Source organism: Procambarus clarkii, chromosome 64, assembly GCF_040958095.1.
Source record: "Procambarus clarkii isolate CNS0578487 chromosome 64, FALCON_Pclarkii_2.0, whole genome shotgun sequence".
Classification (NCBI taxonomy): Eukaryota; Metazoa; Arthropoda; class Malacostraca; order Decapoda; family Cambaridae; genus Procambarus; species Procambarus clarkii.
This window is the reverse complement of record NC_091213.1, coordinates 14,839,311-14,863,442: the sequence shown is the minus strand read 5'-3', so window position 1 is coordinate 14,863,442 and position 24,132 is coordinate 14,839,311. Positions and strand designations below refer to the sequence as shown.

General features: G+C 41.2%; 1 protein-coding gene across 1 annotated transcript; it reads left to right on the top strand.

Moving 5' to 3' along the window:
- Positions 1 to 3,470: 3,470 nt before the first annotated feature.
- On the top strand, positions 3,471 to 12,784 carry LOC123769013 (cytochrome P450 2L1). Its single transcript, XM_069309224.1, has 11 exons — positions 3,471 to 3,758; positions 5,498 to 5,637; positions 6,019 to 6,109; positions 7,991 to 8,124; positions 8,539 to 8,757; positions 9,213 to 9,412; positions 9,737 to 9,848; positions 10,801 to 10,981; positions 11,186 to 11,303; positions 11,580 to 11,724; positions 11,926 to 12,784. The coding sequence occupies exons 2-11, from the start codon at positions 5,556 to 5,558 to the stop codon at positions 12,108 to 12,110; spliced, it is 1,467 nt and encodes a 488-aa protein (XP_069165325.1). The 5' UTR covers positions 3,471 to 3,758; positions 5,498 to 5,555; the 3' UTR covers positions 12,111 to 12,784.
- Positions 12,785 to 24,132: the final 11,348 nt, after the last annotated feature.

Here is a 24,132-nt window from a genome sequence, read left to right as displayed (position 1 = left end):
AACCTCTCATTATATTGGCCTCATAGTGCCCCAAGCCTCTCATTATATTGGCCTCATAGTGCCCCAAGCCTCTCATTATATTGGCCTCATAGTGCCCCAAGCCTCTCATTATACTGGCCTCATAGTTCCCCAAGCCTCTCATCAACTTCTCATCCCTCAACCTTTCTATCTTTCTACTATTCTAGCACTCTTACTTTCTTCTCTTCCAATCTCCTTCTTGATCTCAGCCTCTCCTTTTCAGTCTAAACTTTCCCTTTTCCCTGACCACTCATTCCTCACACCTCTCTACCTCCCTCACCCTGTGTTCACACTTTTATTTTGAATTTCTTTGCATTTTTTTCCGATACGTTACAACATGACCTAATAGTGACCTTACCACATGACAGACCTAATAGAGACCTTACCACATGACAGACCTAATAGAGACCTTACCACATGACAGACCTAATAGAGACCCAGCTATACGAGAGCCCAACCCAACAGAGCTGCCCACGGGTTGTGATATCAAATACAACACATAATTATCGTGCACACATTTTTGGCATAATTATTTAAATAATTCTAATTACCGTGTTGGTGGCTATTTTTAATATGCTAATTGAAAAGATACACAGGACGGTCAGGGGATTAATTGACATATTTCAACTTTTATGCCTTTAAAATATTTATAAATATACCCCGAAATTAGTATAGAATTGAAAAATATAATGTTGTATAGGAAATACATGGTGTATTTTTGGTGGTGGTTGGTTGGTTGGTTGGTTGGTGGCATGTTATTGGTAGGTTAGTGACGACTTAGTGACGAGTTAGTGGTTGGATGGTTAGTGGGTGCTGGATGCAGTGTTAGGGGCAACAAATGAAGGATATTATTGAGAAGAGAAAGATAGTTTGAAGAAAACAAAGCTAAGGTCCAAAACCGCATCGAAAAACCTGAGAAGTATCCGTAACGTCTTCAGATGAATATTCCTCAGATGACTAGTCTATTGACACTATTATTATTATGAGGTTAAATTTCATTTTTGGGGGGATAAAGATTAAATAATGATGACTCTTATAGGACGATGCCAGCTTCCCTGCTAAGATAAATGTCTATTATTCCCGATACTTCGACAAAATCCTCGGAAAAGGAAAAAACACTTTGGCAAAGATTTTGGGATGTGAGGAGTCTGTGAAGGTGTCCATCCGGAGGAGTGGCGGCATCTTGTTGTGAGCGGCTGGTGAGTCTCCCAGTCCTCGTGGGGGATTACTGAGTCCTACACAACTTGCTCTCTTCCATATTATCTCCTTCAGTTACTCCTCATTTGTTCCAGTTTTCTTCTCTTCTGGGCTGTCTCGGTGTTGCATTTCCAGCTGTGATTTACAACCATCTTTCAGCAGATGTCGAGGGGTTAGGGGCTGGTGGTTCCTGATGAAGGGTGACGAAACTATCTGGAAGGTGACGATGAGCTGTGAACTTTGTGAGCAGCCGTACCAGGCGCTGAGACGCAAAGTCAACATGATACTGAGTGTTGGGGAATTTGGGGAAGATCTATCCCCCAGCAGGAGAGACCGGGCCCCTCACAGCAGGAGTAACCTGAAGGCTATTACTGCTTCTCTCACATTTTTACGTCGGACATCCTCAGCGCTCAGACCAAACACTCTCCCGTTGCATGTTGAAAGTGAAAAGAAATTTCGTACAATGAAAATATTTACATAAGGGCGACATCGCGAGCTTCACGCCAGAGAGGGGTGAGGGGCTCGTCACCTCTCCCGAGGAGTGAGACGAGGCACGTCCACACGTCACATAATTTAGATACTGACGAGTGAGGCAGCTCATCCCTTTTTTGGAGGATTCAAAGACGTTTATTAAACTGTTAGAACATCATTTCCCCCAGTTAGCTCGGCCTGTATTAATCCAAAATTAAACTTCACTTTATTTTACAACCTTCGCTTAATAATATTACAACCTTCGCTAAATATTACATCCCCTGCTTATTAGTATTGCAATCTCTTCGAGTATTACTATAATAATTGCCGTTATCACATGCTCCTAAAATGATAAGTACTGAGAGCAACTATTCGGTCGAATGTACTATTGGACCTAAACAAAAAAAATCACGTTTTGTACTATTAATTTTATTGTCCGAGAAAAAGCTAAAAACCAAACTAAAACATTCTTGGGTCTAGTAATGATGTTCTTATTGCTATAAGAACTATTATTTCGGAAGAATATGTTGCTGTAGCTCTGCAATAGCAACTAAAATGCACAACTGTTTTTTCCTCTACCACAATCCACAACCACAGTTAGTATCATGAGCACTACCACGACTGTAACTTGTTTTGCTGCATCATCTTCACAACAAACAACACAACAACTATCTATTTCCTCCCTCAACACTAATATACAGGTCTCCATAAATCCACCACCACAACCAGTTAAACCGCAATTACCACAATCCCATTACAGTAACATAACCACTACCACAAGCACCACTAACATTATCACCACAGCTACCACCAGCATGAACATCACCACCACTACCACCATCACAGCCACCAGCTAGTAGTCTGAGCATCACCAGACTCTACAAGCTGTCCCCAAAGGACACCTTTTTCCACGACGCCAAATTACTTGCGACAACCCCTCAATATGTTGACTTTATTAGACCTGAGACGACAAGTGAAGGTGACGGAGTTGTCGATGTTCGGGACAGTGACGGATGGTGATGTGACAGTGTCGGGATGGTGGTGATGATGGTGAAGGGAAAGCAGATTATATGGAGGTTTTTCTTTCCTTTTTCTTTGGACAGGAATATGCCTTCGCGGGCCACAAGAATCTGGCTGGTCCGCTAAAGTATTACTCACTTCTGTCTTAGGCAATTGATGAGTATTAACGACTCTGATATTTGATTGTGCTATTAACTGATTATATGTTTAAATGACTTTCGAACATTTCTTTATTGAGATTTGATAAAGTGGCAGGAAAGTGAAGGAGCAGATCACTGGGATTTCTATGATTTTATGAAATTTTGTACATGATTTTGACAAAGAATAAATCATTTCATAGATGTGTTAAGGAAAAACAAATGGTTTCGTGACACAAGTCATAATGTCATAAATAGTTAGATGACAGACTCTAGTAAACTAATGTATATTATGCTCCTATTTATAGTGCAGGGTTTGCCAACCTCGTTAACAAATCACGAACAAAAATGTATTAGAGAGCACTATTAGAGAGCAAGATAGATAGATAGATAGGGAGAGAGAGAGAGAGAGAGAGAGAGAGAGAGAGAGAGAGAGAGAGAGAGAGAGAGAGAGAGAGAGAGAGAGAGAGAGAGAGAGAGAAGGGGAAACTCGGGTACATTATTAAACTTACTTCACTTACCGGAAGCGGTAAAAACAGGCAAGCACACTCTTGCACCCTTCACTCTTGCCAACACTCCTGGCGAGTTTTGGCAACAGTGCCAACGGCCACACACTTATCAGGCAGCGTTGCTCCCGACAACATACCCAGTCACACTCATCAGAAAGTTGGTGACTGCCCCCTGACACCCTACGCAGTTATCAGGGCGCCGGAATTTGGCTATTTACACCATACGCAGTCATTAGAGTGCTGACATCATTAAGACAGTCGATTAAGGCAGTGTCTGGGATGCTCCCGGACGCAGGTTCGAATCCTCGTCACCGCCCTTGTGGATTTGTTCATTAGAGTGCTTGTGTCCGACTCCTGACTACAAAGGAAGTTCTCTCAACCAGATACTGACATATCTACTCCAAAGGTTAGTCGAACTTGTCCTTCACAAATGCCTATATTTGTAAAGGACAAATGAATTTATGTACGTAGATTATATATTGTCTACGTGCATAAATACATATATATACTAACAGGCAATCATTCATATTCATAAATGCATGCACTCACACATAAAACATACAATCATACGCATATAAATTTATGTATATATATTTTGTTCTGGTCGTTGTAATGCAGGGATGCAATCAAATATATGAGGAAATGATGAGTGATGATTGTCATGTTGGATGGATTGTCATATATGGGATGTGTCCCATGTATGAGTTTGGGTGTGGGGGCGTCCCCCCCACACCCACACGTGTGGGTGTGGGGGGGGGATGTGTGGGTGTAGGGGGAAGTGTGGGTGGGACGAGACGTGTGGAGGTAACACAGTGTGAGTGTAAGGAGCATTTTAATCAATATTCTTTCATTTAAAACTTATGAATCATATGTAACCTACATACATATATGTACTGTATATTATATATATAATGTACATCCATATGTATGTGGTACATACATACATACTGATGCTTCTGTCAACGGTCAGCGAGAGAATCTGTGTGTCGGAGTCACCAATGAGCTCCTTGTTTACAAGCCACTGAGGCAATGCTCAAATTAGAGACAGGATAACATAATTATATGAGGAAAAACACTTAAGTGAGGAGAGAGAATGCGTACGACATTTTCTAACGTCACGTGCAGGGCTGCCAGGCGCAAGGTTTGTGTTAAAAATAGTTTAAATTAACGTAAAACTAGTCTGTGCTATTGAAGAATTGATATTCTGTCCCATTCCTTCAAATTTGTTATTTATTTTCTATTAAACTCATTGCTAAATGTTCTATTTTTTTTAAATACAATTAACTTTCGCAATTTATTTTCGAAGAATGAGATTTTAGTTCAACTGTGGCGATTGAGTGAATAATAAATGAGAGAATCTTCACTCAAACTATAACAACAGAAGCTAATATGGACATAGAACCAGCCAGAACTACGAGTAGGCGGAACATGCGTCTGATATGTTTTGCTGAGTGACGCCCTTGTCCTTGAGACCACAGCCAGGAGTGGAACAAGGATCATGAGAAGCGGATGTCCTAGCAACCTAGCAACCACGGCCCGCTCAGCACAGCAAAGGTGCTTCTGATTCATAACATGTAAGTCCAATATGGACTTAAATTTGTTTACGTTAGTCGGTATTTGACTTGTATAGCATGGGCTGCAAGATGGGGTTGACCTGCTTGTGTATCTCAAGCTCCAGATTCCCTCGCTTGTCGCCTGATAACTTACTAAACGATTTACAAAGCATCTATTATACAATAGATAATAGAGAGCTCTGTCAAATACATCTATTATTTTATATCTAATGATTGGGCCTGCAAGAAACGAGACTGTGGCCCTACTGACATATGATAAGTGTCCAAAAAGAGAGTGAAACCTAGCATCCGATGACAGGATCTCTCCAGATAGAGAGATTCATTCTGCCTCCCATACAATTTATGCGACGTATGCAATGGAGACGATATACAACTAGCAACATATCTCTAGTGGCCGGGAAGGTCTGAAAGTGGGATAGGGTAGTAGATCAACCCGTCCTCTTGAGCCGTCAGTCAGCTGCCATTCTTCTTATTTTTGTTAGGGGCTCCGTGGAACAGTCTTTGGCAACAAATGATATTACTACATACTCTAAGAGTGTAGGGAAAATATGCACTTTCCCTTAATCCGCAGGTGACGGTGTGTTGCCGCAGGCGACGGTAACTCCCAACAGCAACAGCTTCACGTCATCATGTGGTTGGAGGTGGTGCTGTTTGTGGTGCTGGTGGTGCTGCTGCGGTACTGGTTCCTCAGGCCCAAGGGCATGCCCCCAGGTGGGTCTTGGTGCCCTTCTCCAGGGGTCACCATACCCTGTACCCCAGGGGAGGTCAACGCCAGGTTTCATACCCCGGTCGGTCACTCTACAATAGGGATCATCAGGTCCTGCTTCCCAGAATTCATAAAGTATTTGTACCCCTTGATATCATCTAAAGGTATTGTGTCCCATAGAATCATACACATGTATTACACCGCCTGAAACCGTCACTAAGGGCTGTTGAAGTTCATGAATCACAATATATAAGATTGTTTTAAGTGTGTCTTGAGTGTGTGTGTAAGCAGAAGTCTCTGTGACGCGTTCCTTCGCCATTCCATACGATTGTAATGGCCATGGAAGGTCAACACGCCAGCATTGACACGCTGTATTCTTTCCTCAGGTCCGCTGGTGATCCCATACCTGGGGAGCACCCCCATTTTCTCCGTCAACCAAGTGAGGCCCCTCAGAAAAAAGTACGGTGATATATTCAGGTAAATTTATGATTGATGTTCCTTATAGTTTTGTAAGTGTAGTCAACTTGGTTTTTTTTTTTTTAGAAAACTTATTTATTATTGATGGTTTGCATTTTTGCTGTTTGCACAGTTATCTGTTTATTTATTTTTTATTTTTTGTAAAATACATATAGACCACCAGTGTGTCGTATGTGATGAAGAGGCTGGATGCGAGCCACTGGGTTGGTGAATTAAATATAATCTTATTAAATTTGTGGCTCAGTCTAGCAATCATTCAACAGCTTTAGATACGTCTGTCAAGAATCTCGTATTATTATTATTATTATTATTATTATTATTATTATTATAAATAATGGTTTTAAATCTCACTTAGCTTACAAAATCTCTCAAAAAATCAGTTTTGAGGGAACATTGTCTCTTAAGTATTTTCAAAGTCATGTTACACAAGCTAAGTTGAGAATAATACGAACGTAATACAAACAGTGATATAAATTTTTAAATGAGTAAATGAAAAGCAAACTGCCGTTATATCCAGTTAAGTTAGCCCACCCTAATGCTAAAACATTATCCTGCAACGCAAGACAATTTTGTTTAAAGTTTTAAAAATAAATTTTTCATTATATTTTGACCGTGACTATACCATTAACCCTCGCTACTGTGATGCTGGGGTTTTACTCTTAAACACTATGTCTGTTGGTCTGCTTACGCACCATATCATGTTATATATAGCCGAATTTTCATTATAGTTTTCAAATCAAATTTCTTATGGAATGATTAAGCTTTAACAAATTATACATAGTTTTAACAAATTACAAAAAAAATCAACATAAAAATTTAATCAAACCTAACCTAACACAACTAAGTCAGTATTTCATGTTCTTAATATAGAGTATTAATATTATTTGGAATTAATCAATTTGGAAAATAATGTTTGACACTAATGGAAAATCCCTGTTAGGCAAATCGGGCCTTGCATACTAAGCCAAATAGTGAAATTCTGGCTATTAGGTAGGACATACATACATATATATCTTATACATACTCAATAAAATAGAGGGGAATACCACCTCTGGTTGGAAGAAGGAGACCCATAGCCTCAGAGAAAAGCACATACAACGCACTAGAAGGAATGTTTGGGTCCCCTCCAATACAGTTTCCAAGTTCTTTTGTCCTGCCTTCCCCTTTCTGAGCTTCGTTTTACTTTCTTAGATATTCAAAAGTTACAAATCAATACATTGACGAATACAAAGCGTAGTTGAAAGCTGTGAATGTCTTGGAATTCCTCTGTTTCTGGACAGGAACCAAGGACGCAGCAAACGTTTCCTTCTCTGGATCGCCATACTAAGGCGCTGAAACGGCCAGCTCTTGGGTCTCTGGTGGTGTCAATGAGCCTAGAACCCAATACTTTGAAAAAGCTCAAGCCACTCCCACCCCAGGAGTCGAGCGCCTTAGATACTATGGAAACAAAGGTGTATTGACCAGTTGTATATACTTGTTTGATTTTGCTGTTTTCCTGTGGTTGGCTGCACCACCTGCTTGAGCAGCACCGAGGTCATATGTATAGATTATATATAACTGGGTGGATACACATGTGTAGTCTCTCACCAGCTGTTTGCCCCTCTTCCAGGGGTATATTATGATGCCATCTCGGCGAAGTGCAGGATCGTTCGAGGTTTGCGCCATTAGGATGTTAGGTCCTCTCTCTGTTGGGCACTGAGCTGAGGCAAAGCTCCTTTTGATGTTCATAACTTCGTTGTATCTTTCATGCCAGTCCTTGGAGCTTCCGCAGTGTAGCCCATGCAGTTCATATTGGTTTGTTACCACTTGTGTGATATTTCAACTTCAAGCACATTGTTTCTTTAAGGTTATTCGCTATTTTATTCCCATATCTGATTACAGGACTGAGCTGGGATCGCATAAGATAATGTTCCTGTGTAACTACCGGCTCATCATGGAGGCTTTCAGCAAGCAGGAGATGGCTGACAGGCCCTTCATGCCCATGTGCAACAGGATGACAGATGGAGTGGTCGCAGGTGAGTCCTCACCCAAACATCTCGTACCGTACCGTAAGGGAGCCGGTCGGCCGAACGGACAGCACACTGGACTTGTGATCCTGTGGTCCTGGGTTCGATCCCAGGCGCCGGCGAGAAACAATGGGCAGAGTTTCTTTCACCCTATGCCCCTGTTACCTGTAATTAAAATAGGTACCTGGGTGTTAGTCAGCTGTCACAGGCTGCTTCCTGGGGGTGGAGGCCTGGTCGAGGACCGGGCCGCGGGGACACTAAAAGCCCCGAAATCATCTCAAGATAACCAAGATAACCTTAATATTTAAGGATTCATGAAGAGGATTTGAGAGATTTTGTATATCATCCGTGATAGCTTCGTCCAATTAGGGACTATTTGATTACTGTGGATCCCCAATCAGGTTAACTGTGTTGGTCTTGCAGGAGTGATCATGACCAATGGGGAGAGGTGGCAGAACGCTCGTAACTTCCTGTTGCGTAACCTGAAGGACCTGGGCATGGGCAAGACCTACCTGGAGGACGCCATCCTACAGGAGGCCAACATGTTGGTGGAGGACCTGAAGACATATACCGGAGCGCCAACACCCTTCCCCAAGTCCATCAACATTGCGGTCCTCAACGTCGTGTGGCAGATGGTGGCAAGTAAGTCCATCTTAGGCGCTACACCTCAGAACGCACTCAACTCTACTAGCTAAACTATAAGTTGTTCCTGGGTTACAGATAACTAAATATATAAACCGTGACTCTCTGTTTATATATATGGAGTTTAAAGCATAAGATTTGATCTTAAACTTAAAAATGCAAATGTAAGAAAATTCGTATTAAAAATGCCTCTATTTGAATGTAAGTTATGATAATTTTAATGTAATTTTTTAGGAACTCGCTGAACAAAACATAAATTTAATAATTTTACCGGAACATTATAATGAGGGTCAGATGGCATTGCATAAATCGCTACAGAACACCTTATAAATTGCGACGGGCGATGTTTACCTCTCAATGAACCCCATAATGCTGTATATTACTATAGGACATATACGATATAGCATCATATACAATAATTAACGCTGATGGTGAATAATGGAGCCGTTCCTCAGGCAAAAGGTACGACCTGGCTGATGAGGAAGTCATGTCTTTGATGAAGCTGATGAAAGACTTCGAAAACATGCCGGCGCTCGTCATGCTGTGTGAGAACATCCCCTGGCTCAAGATGTTCATTCCAAAGTTCCTAAGGGGAAGCCTTCTTCACGAAGATATGCTTAACAATTTGAATAATGAGTCAATACGATTAACGAGGGTGAGTAGTTAATGAAAGTTTTCACTCTTTTTCTTTCTCTATCGTTATGGATGATGGTAGTAGTGCCTTGCCCTTGTTCCCTGTAGTGGGTGAAGATGGTGTTTACTATGAAACGTCTCCAAATGGATATTTAAACTTTCAGTGGATGATGCAGGTGGTGGCAGGTTGCCCTGGAATGTCTCCTGTTACATGATAACTTTTCCTGAGTGGCTGAGGGTGATCCTGGACGAGGAGCTTCACAATGAGGCACTGTATACATGATCATTGTCTGCGGAAGGTATCGTTCTCTCGGGTCGTCCGTGTATACATGTATCCTCTCTGCAGGAGATGGTGGCCGAGCATCGGGCCGAGCTCGACCCAGATAATCCTCGGGACGTCGTGGACCAGTACCTTGTGGCCATGGACTCCAAAGATGACATTGCCAAGTTCTTCAGCGGTGAGTCAAGCGTTGATTTGTCTGATCTGTAAGCGAATGAAGGGACACACAGACAATCGCACCTGGGGACCAAAGAGCCAGAGCTCAAACCCCGCAAGCACAACTAGGTGAGTACAACCAGACCACAAGACATATACACAGATATTCATAGAGACAGACAGACAGACAGCAATGGAGCGAGGCCCAGCATACACACGAGGAACAAAAACACACGTATTCGCCCATGCACCAACATGCAGAAGCGTAGTATCCCCCACCTACATGCACAAACGGACCTACAACCACCTACAAATACACACTGACCCACTCCCACCCACAAGCACATACGCATCTACACCCATCTAGATTCACACGCGCACTCACACCAACCGTCCTGCACACACACACACACATTCCTTCCACACACCCTACCCGTCTCCCACCCACACACACCTTTTTTGAGGTAGCTTAAGGAGTCTCTTTTGAGAGTGTCAAAAGCTTCCTGGCATTGCAGGAAAATGCAGTCGAGTCAACCCTTTCTCTCTGCTGTTTGAGTGTTGTCATCTCGCCCTCAACTCTCATGAGCTAGTCAAGCCTGATTTCCCTTTTTTTGAATCCCCTGTTGATCCCAACCCTGTCCCAATACACACTCTCCCTATGTTCACCTACAAACACTCCCCATTTTCTCCTGCAAACACACCCATTCTCCAGCACATTCGCCCTTCCCTCAACTTCTCCCTACTCAGATAACCTTAAAATCCCCATTAACCCGCAATATTTAATGAGGCTAACCCCAAGAGTCTGGCCTCCAGCACGTGTAAATATATTTGTGATTTACACATATTTACGTTTGTCTTTATATATTTAATTTTACATAAGATTTTTCACAATATACTCACGTAATAAGTTACAATGATAAGACTTAAAACCATGTTCAGCTATTGTCTGTAAAAAATATAATTTTATCCACTAGAAAAGGATCTTATGAGAAACATGATGGACCTCTTTTTTGCTGCCTTCGACTCTACGTCGAGCATGTTACGTTGGATCATCCTGTACATGGCCAAGTACCCCGAAGTCCAGCGACGCGTGCAGCAGCAGATAGACGACGTCGTCTCGCGAGACACCTTGCCGTCCACCCAACACAAGTCCAGGTAAGTCCAGGTACGTCCCGGGAGACACCTACCAACACCTTTAAATTTATATATAAATATATCACACACACACGGTACTGCTATGTGGCGAATCCCATGTTGTAATTGCCTTGGAAGCATTCAGTTTTTTAAATTATTTATAATTCTATGTATTATATAATTCATGTCTATTGTGTAGGGTCGCTATAAGACGCAATGTTCCAGGCTGCCTGTGGTTGAGGCGATGATTCACGAGGTACTCCGTCAGAGCTCAATCATACCTCTGGGGTTCACTCACGCTACGAACTCCGACCTCCATCTGGAGGGCTACTTCATCCCGAAGGTAAATTCTCTCCACCTCTGTCTCCCCCTTGTCTCTCCCCCCTCTCTCTCCTCTTGTCTCTTCCCCTCTCTCTTATCCCTCTCTCTCCCCCTCTCCCAATTCACTCACTGATCCACTCCTCGCAAGTTTCTCGTGTATTTCGTTCCCAATATCATGCAACAGGCGCTGATGAAACACTGAGTGTGTTCTATTGTGTCATTACCAAGAGTTTACTATCCAATATCTTGCACCATTAGGTGTTGAAACACTGAGAGCGTTGTGTTGCGTCCTCTACAGGGAAGTTGGGTGTTCGGGTGTACTGTGTGTTGTAACGAGGACCCACAGTACTGGATGGAACCCGACCAGTTTAACATCGACCGGTTCTTAGACGCCGAGGGAAACTTCTCAGCACAAAAGGAGGGCTTCTTGCCATTTGGGCTGGGTAAGTGTTTATCCTTTCACTCTTTTGCTAAAAAAAACAGTTTTTCTGTCGCAAAATCCGGTCATGAATAATGTATCTAAATATCTTGATTAACTATCTGAGAAGTGCATTGGAGAAATTAAAGATTTACGTGGTGTATTTCAAAGTTTGTGTACTAAGAGAGATATACTAAAATGTGTACTAAGAAGTACTTTGGCCCAGGTCGGAGGAGCTGCTTGGGGGAGGCGCTGGCCAGGATGGAGTTGTATGTTTTCACTGCCGCCATCCTCCAGAACTTCTCCTTCTCCGCCCCCGAGGGCTGCGAGATCGATCTTGAGCACGACAACAAGAATCCCTGTTTTCTGCGCTCAAAAGAGCAAAACATTCTCATTAGTTTAAGGATATAGCGACCCTAATGTAAACAATTGTGAGAATTCTTGCAGCTTAATAGTATCCACGAGTTGTATATATATATATACTTATCCTCTGTTCTACAGGTGACGACTGTAGGTACCTAGCTTCTTGTGCACAGGTGACAATTGTAATTGCCAAGCATCTGTTCTACAGGTGACAATTAGAGTCACTGGTCTACGGGAGAATACAGTAATACAGGTCAATGTTATCGAGAGAGACAAGGCTCAACCGTCATTGACTCGGCATAAAATTTCACTCCCTTTATCTCAGGGTCTGCGGTAGGCCTAATCCAACAGCAGAAAGAAAAAGATAATTAAAAAAATTAACAAATTTCTTTTGTAATAGAATGTGAACGATATTTGTTACGTATTACTGACACAAATATGTGTGTCTTTATTTGCTATATGTATCTGCAGGATCGAGTTATTAGCTCTTGGACCCCGCCTTTCTAACCAATTTATTTTTCCTCTATTATGTCTACTACATATATTTCTTTCTAACATACGCACGTACACACACATCCCCAGAAAGCAGCCCGTAGTAGGTAGCCAACTCCCAGGTACCTATTTACTGCAAGGTGAACAGGGCTATCAAGGTGAAAGAAATTCTATACATTTGTTTTGTATAATATATTTTACCCTCTTAATAAATTAAACAATGCACCGAGCTCACCGATTTAATATTTCCTAATCAGACCGCAGTAGTTTGTAATATGATTTTTCATGTCTGTTTTATATGTAGTGTGAATTTTCATATTATGAAAATTTTTCATATTATGAAAATTTTTCATATTATGAAAATTTTTCATATTATGAAAATTTTTCATATTATGAAAATTTTTCATATTATGAAAATTTTTCATATTATGAAAATTTTTCATATTGTGAAAATTCAAGCATTTATAGAGCGATTAGGTCAAGTATATTTATCAATTGTTTATGTGTGTCGCAAGATGACACCAATATTTTTTGCCTATTATGGCTGAACCATAACATAATTTTTTGACAATTTTGCGGAAATCTGTGAGTAATGTTATAAAATATGATAACTATTCTGAATTACTAATTATTTGTTATTATATTGCAAGATTCGTTGTTAGGAATCGCTTGGGCACTGTGACAAGAGAACCCTGGCTTTATTAATGCTTTTCCCGATTCCCCCCTTGTTGAGCATCAACCCAACAGCAATTACAGTTAAAAATTGAATTAGGCTAGCCCCAAACATCTATCCTCTAACCTTGTACATGCAGATATTCTAATTTACAAATTTTGATATTGAAATTAAAGCAAATTCCATCAAACATCTCCCAGGTAGCGACGTTTGGTAACAGTTTTCATTAAGAAGATCTCCGGATTTATAATTATTTAATATCCTCTCTCCACCCTTCCAGCGTCGCATACTACTTCCTCCTCTCCTCTCAGTTTACTTCCTTTTATTGAATATTTCCTCTCCCGTCCCTTTGAGCCAAAATTTATGGGTTTCATACTATGTTTCGTGTCCCTAGAGTTTCCAGTCACACGTTACAAGCAATTAAACAAAAGTGTGTTTTCTTCTCTGCTTGTCTTGCGTTTATTTTAATTCTCTCACTGATGTTATACTCTTTTTTCATTATTTGAGATAGATATATTATATATAATTATATATATATATATATATATATATATATATATATATATATATATATATATATATATATATATTATATATATATATATATATATATATATATATTTATATATATTATAAGGGTACCACCTCTGGTGCCAATGTGGGGACCCATAGCCTCGGAGAAGAAAATAAAAAGTATTCAGAGGAGACCTTGTGGTCTCTCACTGAACACTAATATTATCCTCTCCTACCACCCCCATTCTTTTGTATGTACACTTCCAGCGTAAGTATGAACACTATGTACACTTTATATATATATATTTATATATATATATTTATATATATATATATATATATATATATATATATATATATATATATATATATATATATATATATATATATATATATATTACATTCGTAAGTATCCACGAAGTAAAAAATCAACTAGAACTCCAAACTTTTTCGTGTTTCAACACGAAATGTTCCAATTTTTTTTCCGTCTTGCATTCTTTGTCCGTCCATTACTGGTGTCTCTGCTTCTCCCCTCTTACTGTCTGTATCTTTCCACACTGTGTAGAACGTTTCCCTTCCTATTGACTTTGCCATTCCCTCCTCATGCTGTTTGTGTCTTTCCTCTCTGTGCCTTTCCCCTATTTTACTTTATTTTTCCATCTTACTTTCTTTAACTTTCTCCTCTGTCTCATTGCTCTAGCGAAGCTGAATTCGATTTCTTAGTGCACTTTACTTTCTTTTCATATTGTGTTTCCAAACTCTTTTCCCTTCATATTTTGAACTACTTTATTTTTTCTTTAGTTTTCATTCCTCTCCATGTCACGTTTATCGCCATTATTTATTATATCTTCTTTTTGTAATTAAATTTACTAACTTCTTTTTAAGTTGTCCTCGAGTTTTTAATATATATATATATATATATATATATATATATATATATATATATATATATATATATATATATATATATATATATATATATATATATAAAAGTTTGTGAGGGTACCACCTCTGGTGCCAATGTGGGGACCCATAGCCTCGGAGAAGAAAATAAAAAGTATTCAGAGGAGACCTTGTGGTTTCTCACTGAACACTAATATTATCTTCTCCTACCACCCCCATTCTTTTGTATGTACACATATATATTTACTTTATTTGAACTTTGTTACAAAAAAGGAGTTACATATAGGTTACAAAGATGGTTGTCATAGGTTGTCGAGTTCCTCCAGCTCCTCAGATGGCGGGCAGGAACCCCTATATATATATATATATATATATATATATATATATATATATATATATATATATATATATATATATATATATATATATTATATATATATATATATATATTATATTATACATATAATATTTTTCTTGTATATGTTTCCTTCGCCTAGTTCCCGCATATGTTTGTATTTATCTTAATACACTTCCCCTCTTCCGTCTTTATCTCTTCCTCTCTCTCTCTCTCTCCCTTTCCCCTCGCTCTCAATCTCCCTCTGCTCTATTTGTCCCCTCGCCGCGGGTATCACTTGTCGGTAATCAGATTTGGGTGACAGAGGCTGGAGGGTATACTCCCCTAGCCAGCCTGTCTCTCCTTTCTCACTTGCTCTCTCTCCCTCTTTCACTCTCTCTCTCTCTTGTCTCGTTGATTATTTTCCTATTTCCTCAGGCTATTCTTGTTACATTTCTCTGTTCCCCATATTTGCTCTTAACTTCCTATTCTCATGCAGCCACTTACCTATCCTAACCCCTCCCTTACTCTCCATCCTCCCACTACCCTATACTATTCCAATGTATACCTACTCACTGCCTTACACTATCCCCTACTTTTAACCCCAACCCATGTATGTACAACACCCTTCTCTGGCTCGCACCTCTTACCTTGAAGGACACGACACCGCCAAAGGCCTCTTAGGGGACCGTAAGTGTAGAGGCAGGTGTAAGTGTAGAGGCAGGTGTAAGTGTAGAGGCAGGTGTAAGTGTAGAGGCAGGTTACTGGAGTACAAGTATGGTCCTAACGATAGGTGGCCTCTCACCGTAGGCTTTCCTTACTCTGTGTGCATTTGTAGCAAATATTTCCTTGCTTTGTTTGTTGTTGTGTTTCCGAGTGTTTGCTTGTATTTGATAGCAAGTGTTTGGTACTGTGATTTCTAGAAAGTTTTGTTTCCTAGATCATTAGATTTATTGCTTATTTTCTTCCACCTGTTGCCAATTAATTATGTCTCTAATATTGTTTATAATCTTTTTCTCTACTTCCTCTACTCTTCTTTATATTCCCTCTACTCTGATAAATACTATTCTTCTTTATATCCCTATTTATTCATTATCTTACAGCTTCTTTACACAACTTTCTACTATATCTACTACCCACGTTTCCCCTCACTCTTCTCTTCACCCATATCATCCTCCTCTCCGGCTCCCATGTTCGACTCGCCAATCTCATCACTCCCCGTCGCGACCCTCACCTACCTAACAGGTAATTAGCACCTGAGGGGAGATACAGGTGCAGAGTAAGGGGATGACACCCTTGGGAGGGAGAGAGGGAGAGGAAGATACAGTAAGGAGGAGGAGGAAGGGAAGATACAGTGAGAAGGGGAAGTACAATGAGGGAGAGGAACAACATTTTTTTGTATACGTTCATGCTTTAACCAAAGTTTTTTTAGCGGGATCCTTGTTGGACACAAAAGTTAGAGCTTAGTTAAGGAATGCTTAGAGGTGCAGGGAAGTGCAGGGAGGTGCAAGGAGGTCCAGGGAGAGGCTGGGAGGTGTAGGGAGATACTGGCATATGCTGAGAGGTACAGGGATATGCTGGGAGATACTGGGGTATGCTGGAAGGTGCAGGGAGGTGCTGGGAGGGAGGCTGACGACTAAAGGTGTTCAAGTGTCCGGATGAGAGAAGCACAGTGCGGCTAGATGCTCAAGCAAATTTTATACTGACACATTTTATCAGCGTCGGGTTTTATCAATAAATTTAATCTTACTTATTGTTGGTTCAGTAAACTTAAATTTATTTAATATTTTACTTATAATATTGAAATATTATACGTAAAATATTGGCGTATTCCAATATTTTAAGTAAATCATTAATTCAATTATATATTTAAAGGGAATTTATCCGACAAAGGCAAGCTAGCCTGAATTACGATCATCGATTAAAATATAATCGCAATAATTCGTAGGCATTATCAAGGAATAACATTTAAACCTGTCTACTAGACTCATGAGGAAATTTTCTGTTCAATTAGGACCATTTAATATGTAACTGTAATTACTAATAACATTTATTAGTCGTTTCAAACCTGATTACCTCGTGCACAGGTATGGAACGGGACTAGATCTTCTCTTGAACATCGTTGAAGCCGTTCTGCGTACCGAGAGGATAATTAAACTATTATTATACCGTCCTCAGCCTATAAAGTTTGATTATGCCTACACTTTACCGTTTATTTACAACACAAGACATGTTATGGCATGATACTGGTCTTAGATGGCATGATGGAGGCCTATGTGGCATGTTATAGGGTGTTGCTCCTAAACTTTAGGTTGTTTGGGGCGTAATTTTACACTATATTGGTCCTCTGTGGGTATTGTGGAAGAAATATTTCTCACAGGTGGTAGTAATGGTGGTGGTGGTGGCGCTGGTGGTGGTGGCGCTGGTGGTGCTAGCGCTAGTGGTGTTAGTGGTAGTGGTGATGCTGGTGGTGCTGGCGCTAGTGGTGTTAGTGGTAGTGGTGATGCTGGTGGTGATGGCGCTAGTGGTGTTAGTGGTAGTGGTGATGCTGGTGGTGATGGCGCTAGTGGTGTTAGTGGTAGTGGTGATGCTGGTGGTGATGGTGTTAAGTGGAGATGAAAGCGCTTGTCGAGGTAATGACGCAAGTAATAGTAATGACGTTGATACAGGTGAAGGTGGAGGTGTTGGCAAGGATTGGCAACAGGATGGCAGTGTTCGGAAGGGGGAGCGAGGGAAGGTGATAGTTCTAACAACATCTGAGTGACCTTGACCTTCGAATTCCAATGCCTCTTCTTGTATATTTGTATCTCAAGTCCTAGTGTGCGGTTCCTGTGCTCACCGCCCATATCACACAAGAAGCTCAAGTACCACGACGAGATCTTGCCAGGGAGGATTGACTAGGCGTTAATCCATAACCTTATGCCCCTGTTTACCCAGCAGTAATTGGGTACCTGAATGTAAACTGATTGGCAAGTCGTGTTCAAGGGAAAACAAGAATCGAAAAGCCTACTGACAAGCTCTCAGCCCGTTAATAGGAGTGTAAAGAGTCAGGGAGATACAGAAACAGACAATTTCTATGTAAAAGAAAACAAAATGCATTCCAGTATTTTTCTGGTTCCCGATCCTCGTACTCAGGTATTTTTGCTTTAAATTATTGTAAAATATATTACAGGTCTAGTCCTCTTACTGAACACAATAAACTGTTAACACTATTGACCCCCAACGTGAAAATTGATGTTAAAGGAAGTTAATATCACCGAAATATTGACGCTTCTTGGGACTAATGAGCATTGGCTCCGCTAGGATAGGGTGGATGCTTAGGTTAGGTTAGGTTAGGTTAGATTAGGGTGGATGCTTAGGTTAGGTTAGATTAGGTTAGGTTAGGTTGGATGCTTAGGTTGTGATGCTTCTGGTTAGGTTAGGTTAGGTTAGGTTAGGTTAGGGTGGATGCTTAAGTTGTGATGCTTCTGGTTCGGTTAGGTTAGGTTAGGTTAGGGTGGATGCTTAGGTTAGGTTAGGGTGGATGTTTAAGTTGTGATGCTTCTGGTTAGACAAAAAGAACAGCATATATTACGGATAGGTAAGTAAGAGACCAGGCAACGCTCCCAGCATGCACTGTGGAGTATTGTTATTCATACTAAATCATCTTCAAGCTCTCGGGATACCCCTGGTGCACCCCTATTATTTGTTCCAATCATTTAACAGTGTAATAATAGCGCTTACTGTTTGCGTTACATATTTTTAGACGCAGACGTGAGCGTGTGGGTATATGTGGTCGGTGTTCAATCCCCGATAGTCCAAGTTGTTGGGCACCATTCCTTTACTCCCAGGTCCCATCCCCAATACTTATCCTGACCCTCCTTCCAAGTGCTATATAGTCGTAATGGCTTGGAGCTTTCCCCTGATAATTCCATCGTCCATCGATAATACTCCACAACCCGAACCTAATTTGGGTAATCTCCGGGAATTATATTTGCCGCATGCGGCTCCCAGAGGGGGTGATGCCCGCCACCTGTTGGCGGGAATCTCTCAATCTTTTACACTAATTTATGCCACAAGGAGGATTAGAACGTCAACTTAAGAGATTAATTAAATAATAATTTAGTGGCAATAAACGTGGGTAGTGCAATTAATGAGAAAGCGATTAGGAGTGATAAAGATAAGAGAGAGAACTGGAGGAAGAGCTAGAAACAGAGAGAGAGAGAGATGCTGCATCAGATAGCCAGAACCATAAGAGAGAGGGCTAGGCAATCCTGTCCGAGTTATCGTCATCATGATGAATGTTCTCAACATTGAAACCCACAACCTACAGCTGTTGAGCGGCTCCTGGCCACTCGGTTCCTTGGCAAGGATTACTTTTATGGGAAGCGAGATGGAGATGCATTGGTGGTCTCAGTTACAATGACAAAACTATGAGGCTTGTAGAATTTAATGTGTGTGTGTGTGTGTGTGTGTGTGTGTGTGTGTGTGTGTGTGTGTGTGTGTGTTTCGAGTTTCGAGCTATTAGCTTCGAGCTATTAGCTCTTGGACCCCGTCTATCTAACCATCAATTATCCAGTGTACTGATTTCAGACCTATTTCCGTGTCATATGTACTACACATATTTGTCTCTAACACACACACACATATCCCCAGCCCGTAGCAGCTGTCTAACACCCAGGTACCTATTTACTGCTAGGTGAACAAAAATATCAGGTGAGAGAAATTGTCCATTCGCTTCTGCCTCGATTGAGAATCGAACTCGGGCCCTTAGGATTACGACTTTTGTGGTGTATACTCGTGTGGTGTACTTGTACTGTACCCATATGTCTTGTAGTTTAATTGTCTGTTTCATCCAAGAAAACGTTAAGTCCTTCTTATCAAAAACAATATTTATACTGGAATTTCTTTAAATTGCTCTTTATATTTTTATTGAGAAACTCCGCAGGAGCCGTGCTGTGGATTCGAACCTATGTGCTGGGTATGCCCAATCGCCCAAACTAAACTATATCCAACACATAGGTTCGAATCCTTATTACAGCGCCTGTGGATTTTCACCCTGATATATATCACGTTACTGTGATTTATCTGTGTATTATTGTTATTAATATAAGTGAAACAATGATAAGTATAATAGTCCAGAAATTATTGTTGCTAATATTAATTATATTTATGTGTAACAATAAATGATTATTTTGCAATTATGATTTATTTAAGCTATGGAAAGCATTCTGATGTGTGATTTATACATAGATTAAAAGTAAAGACGGAAAGAGAAGTAGTTCTATGTCTCTTGCAGAGGAGCAAGGGGCAGTAGCCTCCGTCTCTTGCTGAGGAGAGAGGAAGAGAAGCATTTCTCCGCCAGCAACAGGGACTCAGGTTCCCTCCGACAGTGAATATTTCATGAGCGAGAGAAGGTTGAGTCCTAGAGCAAACAGCTTGATGGATCATTCGTCATTCCCTCTGTGAAGCAAAAAGCCCCCAGGAAGGTACTGTTTGTTAAAAGCCTCGGGAACCTCCAAGTATTGCAACACAAATTCAATATTAAATATCAGTTTGGTCTTCGAGTCCAAAGCCCGTGAGAGAGGAAATGTGTTATCTCAAGAGCGATGCTCGGCTGTCCTGAAGCCTCAGGGGAATCCCTGTCTGGAATCCTCATCGAATGGGATTCAATATTTCAGTCACTTGAAATATTTTCTGGTCTTCCTGTGCAGCAGAGGAACTACCTCATACAAACATTCCACCAGTATCACCTTTTAGAAGTCAGGTTGGCGAGGTTCCTCTTCTGTCAAGAGGATAGGAGACAGACTAAGCGTGTTTCATCTTGGAAGAGAAGGAAAAGTCACAGAGCCTTCTCGCATCTGGTTTAACTTTTCATTTATGCCTGGTAAAAGGATTAGTTAAGTGTAAATGCAGCACCAGTAACCTGATTGTCACTTTGACAAGGAATTATTGTTTAATTCATTAAGCGTTATCACTCGCTTCGCTCTAAACCACTTTTGTGTTCCTCACACATTTCCCAATTATTACCAATCCTCCTTTCTCATCATCACATACTAGTTATCGCACATACCTTCACCCTACTCCCATCCTCGATCTCAGTTGTCACACTCTGCATCCCTCACACGTCCTCGTCATCCCCCACACACCCCTTTCCTCATCCAACCTCCATCCTGCTCATGTCCCCCACCCCAACCGTTTCCACTCATGTTAATCTCTCCCGTCCCACTCTCTACACCCCCTGTTGCCCTCTACCTTATATTATCAGTTTAAAACAATATAAAAGTTAGGGGATTTTCATGAATTAAATCACATGTTCTGAAAGTTTGACCTTCTTGGTAGACACCAACTTGTAGCTGAACTTCCCACCTGCACTTTTACCTGCTCCACTCCATCGACTTTGGTCGGTACAGCGATGACCTCGCGTCCTGCTGGGTCGGTTTTCGATCCCCGATGGTTCTCTTAACACTTTTACGTACTATTAAGTCACACTGACTTAGCGCTTTCTCTCTTGATAAATTGTTTTCCTTCTTTGTGAATGTTCTATGACGTCAATTCTTCAGTGCATCAAAATGCAAACTGAATGATCTATACTCGCTACGACAGTCTAGGAAATCCTACAGTGATAACTGAGGCCCCAACTGAGGCCTCAACGCATTATAATTCCTATAGAGTCGTTAAAACGTTACTGTAGAGTTTTTTTCTCAGTGTGGTATTAGCAGGTGGGAGTGGAGCAGGTGGTCGGGTCATAATGGTGCTACTAAGACTCCTGCTGGTGACACGAGTCTTCTTGTCGGTGTTAATGGTCGCTCTTTGTCCTAGATGACACGTGAAGTCGACTCTATCTCTCTCTCTTTTTCTGTCAGCGACCCAATTTGTCGACGCCACTCTTTAAATATTCGCCCTGTCGACGACTCTATCGACGACCCATCTGGTCGACGACGACTCTTTCCTGTCGACGACCCTTCCCTGTCGACGACCCCTCCCTGTCGACGACCTCTCCCTGTCGACAACTCTGTTATGAACGGTACAAAACACGAAGTGGAAGAGATAACAAAAAGTACATAATATTGAATTGTAATTAAAAAATGCAGTTAATGGTATGTATATGGGAAGAATAGGAGCCATTAGAGTATAGCAGCCACCAGAACATAGAAGCTCACAGTATACAGTAACCCTTAGAATATTATAGATATATTAGCCCATGGAATATATCAGCCGTTAGAATATGGTGTTATGTTAAATTACATCATTACTTAAGAAATACATTTTAGTTTTCATAACCTCTCACTCTATGAATTAACTGCCCTCTCCCGTGAGCCGCTTTCAATCAATGTTGCGCCGAGAGACCCAAAATCAAGCTCAAGTCGTCATATTTGCCCATGATCAACAAATCGCCGACCTTCTTGCAATTTCCAATCAGGCGAAAACAAAGCAATTCGTGATTAATGCACTTTAATCTCCCCCCATTTGGCTTTTCTCTGACAGGCAAATTAGGAAACTTGTTTCGTGTAAATTCTTAGGGATTTTGGGTGTGGTTAGTGGCGTTCCCTTGAACACGGAACCGGTTCCTGCAGTGGCCGACGCGTGTGTTTCTACAGTTACAGTTCTGAGTAATTATTTTTAATTCTTGTTTACGAGGGTCGGTGTCCCTTTGTCGCCTGGATCTTTATATTTCTGGTAACGTGGTTCGTGTGGCGAGTCGCGGGGTTATGGTGTATGATATACACCGAACCGTTTGTATATATATGTAGTGTATGCCGTTTGGTGGAGAAGTTGAGGGTTATGACATGGGTTTGAGGGGTGACAGGGGTGATATGGTTGTAGTGTTGCTTGTGGTGGAGACAAAGGGTGTAATGGTTGGGGAAGACGCCTCCAAACACATTTCTCACGTTTCCAACCACTCACATTCCTCACCGAGTCCCCGGACTACTGTGTGGTCACCAACAAGTGTAAACAACTCAGGTAACAAGGAAATATTCTTGTGTAGACTCGAGATAGAAGGGGAAAGAGAGAAAGAGAAAGAGAGAGAGAGAGAGCACCTTCTACTTTAGGTTTCTGCTTAGGTGACAGCTGTCACTCCGGTTTCTCAGCATCTTACCTGCCGGAAATTCTCAGGTGTCAAGTTGTCTTCTGAGATGGAAGCAGTCTGACGGGAGAGGAAGAGGTCTGACGAGGTCTGATGAGGGACTTCGCGTACTCTGTGTGTGGTGAGGTACTGTATGTGTAATGAAGGATTGTGAGTACTGTGTGTTGTGAAGGATTATGAATACTGCATGTATTGTGAAGGATTGCGAGTGGTATGGCGAGAGATTGCGAGTACTGCTTCCTTTAACTGAACATTTGACATAGAAATAGAATATCAACTTGATACAAATGTACTGAAGCATCCCCTGTCATATAACATACTGATCGTATAATAATCACTATAACACATTATCCCCATTTAAAGACCTTCATATAATATCACATAATCATCACTTAATCCCCCCATATTATTCCCATATAATCCCCACCATATGTAGAACCAGGATTACCAAAGAGAACCTGTATTACTGAACCAGCACAGTCGTCACCTATGCGGACACTGTCGACCCACCGCACAGGGAGCTTACCCCCGCGGGGGAGGAGGACGTCGGAGGGGATAAAACACATTGTGTCAACACGTTCGGGAGAGAGGTGGGGTGAGATACGTAAATATCCTGGCCGTTGCAGCACTGGCGGACTCACTCGTAGCTGATTCACGGCGCAGCCGAGCGGCTGGAGAGTTTAATGGTACGTGAATATGGAATGGTCAGCTGGGAATTGGAATGAAATGGCGGGGACGTGGTAGGAAAGTTTGAATTTTGTTTGTGTGTGTGTGTGGAGGATTGTGGTTTGGGGGGAGGATTGGAGGATGGGAGGGGGGGGGAGATGATTGAGTAGATATTTGTGTCTGATCAACATTGACTGTCTCGGTGGAGTGTTAGCGACTCGGAAACTGCAGTTAATGCATGACGTTTTCAATTTTAGTGACTTAAGGAAAACTGATGTTCGAATAGGTTTAAGACAGTTTGATTTTGAGAGACTAATTTTGAAAATTTTGCTTAGTAGATGTTGAATATAGCGTTGATATCTCCTTAACATGTTCGTTAACCATCACTGGATCACTCCCTTATCCTGTTCTTCAACACCCC

Excerpts from the sequence above, each read along its gene's own strand:
- LOC123769013 (XM_069309224.1), top strand. The coding sequence starts at position 5,556 with ATGTGGTTGGAGGTGGTGCTGTTTGTGGTGCTGGTGGTGCTGCTGCGG. Across the intron at positions 8,758-9,212 it reads CGTGTGGCAGATGGTGGCAA|GCAAAAGGTACGACCTGGCT; the intron begins GTAAGTCCATCT and ends GCCGTTCCTCAG. Across the intron at positions 10,982-11,185 it reads TCCACCCAACACAAGTCCAG|GCTGCCTGTGGTTGAGGCGA; the intron begins GTAAGTCCAGGT and ends GCAATGTTCCAG.